This window comes from Lutra lutra, chromosome 5 (assembly GCF_902655055.1).
Source record: "Lutra lutra chromosome 5, mLutLut1.2, whole genome shotgun sequence".
NCBI classification, from domain to species: domain Eukaryota; kingdom Metazoa; phylum Chordata; class Mammalia; order Carnivora; family Mustelidae; genus Lutra; species Lutra lutra.
In genome coordinates, this window is record NC_062282.1 from 161,735,536 (window position 1) to 161,742,935 (window position 7,400).

The window sequence follows — 7,400 nt, forward strand, 5'->3', positions numbered from 1 at the left end:
TTGTGAATGAGTTCAAGCTTCAGAGCATTGTGGTCTGAAAATATGCAGGGAATGATCCCAATCTTTTGATAGCAGCTGAGACCTGATTTGTGACCAGGATGTGATCTATTCTGGAGAATGTTCCATGTGCACTAGAGAAGAACGTGTATTCTGTTGCTTTTGGATGGAATGTTCTGAATATATCTGTGATGTCGATTTGGCCCAGTGTGTCATTTAAAGCCTTTATTCACTTGTTGATATTTTGCTTATATGATCTGTCCATTTCAATGAGGGGGGTGTTAATGTCCCCTACTATTATTGTATTATTGCCAATATGTTTCTTTGATTTTGTTATTAATTGGTTTATGTAATTGGCTGCTCTCCTGTTAGAGGCATAGATATTTAAATTGTTAGATCTTCAGGTAGGACGGACACTTTATGTATGATATAGTGTCCTTCCTCATCTCTTATTATAGTCTTTGGCTTAAAATCTAACTTACCTGATATAAGGATTTTTACCCTGGCTTTCTTTTGATGTCCATTAGCATGAGAAATTATTTTCCACCCCCTCACTTTAAATCTGGAGGTGTCTTTGGGTTTAAAATGAGTTTCTTGTAGGCAGCATATCAACTGTTTGTTTCTTTGTTTGTTTGTTGTCATTCTGATACCCTGTGTCTTTTGATTGGGGCATTTAGCCCATTTACATTCAGGGTAACTATTGAAAGATATGAATTTAGCATCACTGTATTACCTGTAAGGTGACTGTTATTGTATATTGTCTCTGTTCTTTTCTGGTCTACTATTTCTAGGCTCTCTCTTTGTTTAGAGGGCCCCTTTCGATATTTCCTCTAGGGCTGATTTGGTGTTTACAAATTCTTTCAGTTTTTGTTTGTCCTGGAAGCTTTTTATATCTCCTTCTATTTTCAATGATAGCCTCACTGGATATAGTATTCTTGGCTGCATATTTTTCTCATTTCGTGCTCTGAATATATCATGCCAGTCCTTTCTGGGGTGCCAGGTCTCTGTGTATAAGTCTGCGGCCAATCTAATATTTCTACCCTTGTATATTACAGACTTCTTGTCCCAAACTGCTTTCAGGATTTTCTCTTTGTCATTAAGACTTCTATGTTTTACTATTAGTTAATGGGGTGTGGACCTATTTTTATTGATTTTGAGGGAGATTCTCTGTACCTCCTGGATTTTGATGCTTCTTCCCTTTGCCATATTAGGGAAATTCTCCACTATAATTTGCTCCAATATACATTCTTCCCCTCTCTTCTTCTTCTGGGATCCCAGTTACTTGAATATTGTTTCATTTTATGGCATCACTTACCTCTCAAGTTCTCCCTTCATGGTCCAGTAGTTGTCTCACTTTTGCTCAGCTTCTTTATTTTCCATCATTTGTTCTTTTATATCACTAATTTCTCTTCTGCCTCATTTATCCTAGCAGTAAGATCCTCCTTTTTTATTGCACCTCATTAATATCTTTTATTTTTAATTTTAACTTGGTGGGATTTTAGTTTTTATTTCAAGAGAAAGGGATTTTATTTCTCTGGAAATGGTTTCTCTAATACCTTCCATGCTTTTTTTGACCCCAGCTAGCACCTGTATAATCGTCATTCTGAACTCTAGTTCTGACATATTACCAATGTCCATATTGATTAGGTCCCTAGCTGTTGGTAATTCGTGTTTTTTGTTTGTTTGTTGTGAGTTTTTCCACCTTGTCATTTTATCCAGACAAGAATATATGAACAAGAGAATAAAATACTAAAATGGTGGCAACGAACCAAGAAAAATGTATGCTAACTAAATCAGAAGAGATCCAAAACCAGGAGAAAGAAGAGGGAAGAAATAAATAAAAATTTTAAAAAATTAAAAATTCATATATATATATGTAGAACTGAGCCACCCACTTGATTTTGGGTATATGCTGGTCTCTTAGAAGAAACTACCTCCCAAAATTTTAAAGAAAGAAATACTTATATGTATACAAAAATAAGGATAAACACGATGAAGGGAAGGAATATGAATGTAAAGAGGACAATTAAAAAATCTAAAAAATGAATTGTTAAAATAAGTTGGTTGGAAAAAGAAAAGATTAAAAAAAAGAAGAAGAAGAGAGAATGTGATCGGGCTGGAGACTATAACAAAGCCATGTGCTAGATTTAGGGTATATTTTGATCTATTAGAAAAAATTGTGTCCCAAAATTTTACAGAAAAAAAAAACTTATATATGTACACAAAATAAGGTTAATTATAATGAAGGAATAAAAAATTACTAGAACAATGAAGATTTATTAAAAAGATTTTTTTAACAAACTTATTGTTAAGATAAACTAGTTTAAAACATTAAAAGAGGAAAGAGGAAAAGTTAAAAAAAATAGAATAAGAGGGACACCTGGGTGGCTCAATTGGTTAGGTTGCTTCCTTTGGCTCAGGTCATGATCTCAGGGTCCTGGGATCAAGTCCTCCCCAGAGGAATTGGGCTCCTTCCTCTGGAGTGAGGCTGCTTCTCCCTCCAGCCTCTGCCTGCCACTCTACCTGCTTATATGCATATCCTCTCTCTCTCTCTCTCTCTTTCCCTCTCTCTCTCTGACAAATAAATAGATAAATAAATAATAAAATCTTTAAAACATAGAATAAGAAAAAGAAACTAAAAAGATAAATTTTCAAGACTAAAGGATCATGGGGGAAAATCTATAAATTCTACCTGTTGCTTTCCCCTAGCTCTGGAATTCTGCTCTTCTCTTTACAGTGAGCTTGGCCTTGGCTGGATGTTTTTGCTGATCTTCTGGGGAAGGGGGCCTCTGACAGTGATTCTCAAATGTCTTTGCCCAAGGCAGAATTGTACTGCCCTTTCCAGGGGTCAGGCTAAGTAATCTGCTCGGGTTCCTTCTTGTTCGTTTTTTGTTCCCTTAATTCTTTCTGTACAGCTTTGGAGGACTGGAAAGAAAACAGCTGCCTCCCAATCTCTGGCTGGAGGAGCCAAGAGCTTGGGGCCCTAGTCATCACTGAGCCCTCAGAGAAAAACAGTCAATCACTCCTGTCTCCCTGGTCTCTAACCACACTTTGTACTCACACGGCCTATGACTGGGCTTTTTTACCCCTGGCCCACAGCCTTGTTTGGAGGATCCACACCAAGCAGATTCCTGGCACGTGCTCTTTTGCTGCTCCTCCCAGAGGATCTGGATCTGCCTCTTGTAGGGTTCCTGCTTGAAAAGCAGTGGAACAACTGAGCCTTGGATCACAGTTTAAGGTAACCCCAACCTGAGAGCTCACTCTTCAGCTCCATCTCTGTAGTTGGCTTCCCTGCTCCACTACGTGGCAGCTCTGCAACACTCAGACACCCCCTATCCTTCTGTGACCCTGACAGACCTAAGACCACACTGTCCCCTTGAGGGATCCACCCCCGCTTAGCCTCTGGAGTGATATGCCTCAGTGGAGTAGACTTCTAAAAGTTCTGATTTTTGTGCTCTGTTGCTCTATTCCTTGCCAGAAGCTGGGCCCTCCCCCTACAGTCTATCTTCCCATAATTTCAGATTCATTTCTCCACACATCCTACCTTCCGGAAAGTGGTCAATTTTTTGTTCCTAGAATTGCTGCTCTTCTCTTCTATCTCCTGTTGAGTTTGTAGGTGTTTGGAATTCTTTGATAACTATTTAGCTGAACTCCTGGAAACCGATATCATTTCAGTCTGCTACTACTCAACCATTTTGCTTTGATAGAGCCGTAGTGTGTCTTTTAAAAATATGATTCAATAGAATTTTTGAGAACACATTTGTACTCCTGGTACTAGAAAATAATCATGAAAACAAAATTGTTCATTCAAAATATTTGTATTTTATTAACATGATACCAAATGGATATAACACTATGTTCATCCAATCTTTAGCTGTCCCATGTGTTACAGCTTCAATTATCAGCTTTTTCTATGATCACACTGAAAGAGCATAACTGTAGGAGTTAGATGCAAATATTCCAGAAAGCATTCTGCAAGACATTTTGCAAAATGTTTGGTGAAACATTGTTTACTTTATCTTACCCTAGGAAGTTCTTATTAACATTTTAAGACCCAGAAAATGTTACATTAAAAAATAAATCTTTTAAGCCTTTTTTTAAACCAAATCTGTACTTTGACACTGAACTTGTTTTACCTACCAATTATCCCTATATATTTTTTAAGGATTTTATGATTTTATTTACTTATTTGACAGAGATCACAAGTATGTGGAGAAGCAGGTAGAGAGAGAGGAGGAAGCAGGTTCCCTGCTGAGCAGAGCGCCTGATGTAGGGTTTGATCCCAGGATCCTGGGATCAGGACCTGGGCTGGAGGCAGAGGCTTAATCCACTGAGCCATCCAGGTGCCCCATCCCTACTAATATTTTCAATATTCTTGGGTATAGTGGAACTGAAATTTAGAAATGTTGAGCTGGTCTTAAAAACATTAGCAATTAACAAGATGTTATTTTTTTCCTAGAAATTCTAAATAAATAATATTTTTATTTTGGCATAATGTTTTTAATATTCTTGCTAATTGACACAGAATCATTTTACCTTTGAGAGGAAAATTCCACTTTCTGTGAAAGCAATTAGAAATAAATAAACAGATTAGCATATAGCTATTGTAATTATTTTTGTTAATATAAAAACATTTTAATCAATTTTGCTTTGAAATATAAGTATAATATATTGACATCTTGCTTTTAAAAAAATTATAAGAAGCACAACAATTACTCAATGAGTAAAAATAAATAATTTAGACTCCTATAGCTTCTAGTTTATGTAGAAATATATAAGGGAGAAGAGAAAGTAGCATTAAAAAGGGTAAGAAGGAAATATAGAAAAAGACATAGACTGGCTTTGCCAATCAAGTTCAGTATGAATCCACTAATCAAATTCACATTGCAAACAATTTGGAAGGTTTAGGACATACAGAAGGAGGTATTAGTGCTGGAGAGAGATAATTATTACCCAGTCATCCTGGTAGGGAACTGGGGAGGTTGCACAGGGTGATAGGTATTGAATTAAGATCTGTGAAGGAAGTTCAGGCAAAAAGCAGAGAGGCACATGACTTTTTATGCAGAAGTAAAAGCCTGTGTAAATCTGCATAGTTTGGAGAGAACATGACACCTGGAGATTCTGCAAGCTTCCTGGCACTGGTGGACCTTAAGCAGATGGTGGAATTTGTGGGTAGACTCACTAAAATATGTCATACAAGGCCTTTCTGTCACATAGGAGAATCTGTAATTTACCCCATAGATTTTGGGAAGCCACTGATAAAGGATGAACCCCTGACCAGGAGGATGGGTTTCTGCACACAGACAAATCACACTGGTAGGATTGTGCATAAATAATAACGAAGGAAAGGGTCAGAGCTGGAACATTTGTATGCAATTATTGATAGAGATTATGGAAAGAAACGTGAAGTGGATAAAAACAACCATGATATTTAGGAGGTTAAAGGACATGGTTTATTGTTACCAGATGGGTAAAAGTGAGGACTGTTAGGAAGTACTTACTTTTGCTTTATTCACTGGCCCAAAAACCTGGAACTAATGGATATTTGGAAGTTTGTCACTGATGAACTCTAAAAAGAGTTGTGATCTTAGAAAAAATTCTGTATTTTCTTCCCAAGAACATTATACTTGTCTTATACCTTTTTCTACATCTAAAAGAAAGAAGAGGGTTTTTCCATTGCAATTGATAAGAAATGAAGCAAGATAAGGGGATTAGGTGAAAGCTCATTTTCACATAGGGAATTGGTTGTGATTTAGACCTCTTAAAAATGGTAGAGTTGTTTTTTCCTCTCTTTTCTGAGAATTCATTGGTTTTGTTATGTGAAACTGATATTATCAGGAGAAAAGAGGAGAGGAAATGGGGACACAGGGAGTCCCATTGTTTCCTCAGACCTCTCTGCCTCCCAGGGATATTTGAACTTGGAAGTTTTGTGTCTAGTAACTGAAACATGGACGCCTATTCTGAATAGGACATCTCCTCAGTACCTTCTTCATTGAACCCACAACCTCCCTGTTCCTTAGACTGTAGATAAGGGGGTTCAGCATGGGAGTGAGGATGGTGTCAAACATAAAGAGACCCTGGTTCAGGATGGGGGTGTGGGAAGATCCAGGCCTCATGTATATCAGCATGGCTGGGCCATAGTAAAAGATGACCACAGTCAGATGGGAGGAACAGGTAGCCAGGGCCTTACTCTTTCCCTCACGGGAGTTTATTTGCAAGATCTGTAGGAAGATTAGTGTGTAGGAAGTCAGGATGAAACTTACGGGGAGAAGAACCACAACAATGCTGGTCACTAGTACTCCTTTCTCATAGGCTGATATGTCCTCACAAGATAACTTCAAGATGGCCTTGACCTCACAGAAAAAGTGGTGGAGTTCCCGGGTGCCACAGAGGGGAAAGTGCATGACACAGGCTGTGTGGGCCAAAGATGCCAGAGTCCCTCCCACCCAGGATCCAATGGCCATTTTCTGGGACACCTGGTGGCTAATAATAATTGGGTACTTAAGAGGATTGCAGATAGCCACATAGCGGTCATAAGACATGAGGGTCAAGAGTAGACACTCAGCAATCCCCAGAGTCAAACTGAAGAAGATCTGGGTTCCACAGCCAATCAGGGAAATCTTCCTTTTTCCTGAGAAAAAGTTAACCAGCATTTTTGGCACTATGCTAGAGATGAAAGCCAGGTCAATGAGAGAGAGCTGGCTAAGCAGGAAATACATGGAGGTGTGGAGGTGGGGATCTGCCCAGATGAGGAGGATCAAAGTGATGTTTCCTGTGATAGCCATGGTATAGATGAGGAAGACAAGAGAGACAAGGAGTCCTGGATGTCTCATCCCAGGAAAAAGGCCCAAGAGAATGAAGTCTGTACTCAATGTCTCATTTCCTGTCTCCATGCTTTCTCCTTAGCAACTTCACCTGAAAGACAGTGGATGCTTTCATAATACATGCATATAAAGCAGGTCCATACAATACAGCAATTGACTGCATAATACGAACTCTTTCTCAGGGGAGCTGGAAACAGAATTTTCTTACTTCATAAAGATGTTTAAGTTGCAGGACAGTAATTAACCAGAATATGAAATAGCACATTTTTTTCCATCAATGCTCCAACACATTCTATATTTACTTGTTCTACCTCAAATTTAATTCTCCTCTTTCAATAAGCTAAATAATTCTTAAATTCATACAGCTGTTTCTGTTTTTGTTTTTGTTTTATCATAATAATGGTTGTAGTCAAAATGATTTTGGCATAGCGTAAGAATGCTCTAATAAAATATTTTTGTGATTCAGGTGTAACATATACTAAATATGTCATATGAACTAAACTATATTTTGGAAACCCCAATATTATGTATTTAACTTGTTGAAGTTCCATCAGAACGTGGACTATTGAGTGTTCCAAT

The 7,400-nt window shown here is 37.9% G+C and overlaps 1 protein-coding gene across 1 annotated transcript; it reads right to left on the minus strand.

The window, feature by feature from the left end:
* Nucleotides 1–5,930: 5,930 nt before the first annotated feature.
* LOC125101287 (olfactory receptor 2L2-like) lies at nucleotides 5,931–6,890 on the minus strand. The gene has a single exon (XM_047731857.1). It carries the CDS (start codon nucleotides 6,888–6,890, stop codon nucleotides 5,931–5,933), a length of 960 nt encoding a protein of 319 aa, XP_047587813.1.
* Nucleotides 6,891–7,400: the final 510 nt, after the last annotated feature.

Bases quoted from the DNA above. Each gene is read 5' to 3' on its own strand.
- LOC125101287 (XM_047731857.1), bottom strand. From the start codon at position 6,890: ATGGAGACAGGAAATGAGACATTGAGTACAGACTTCATTCTCTTGGGC.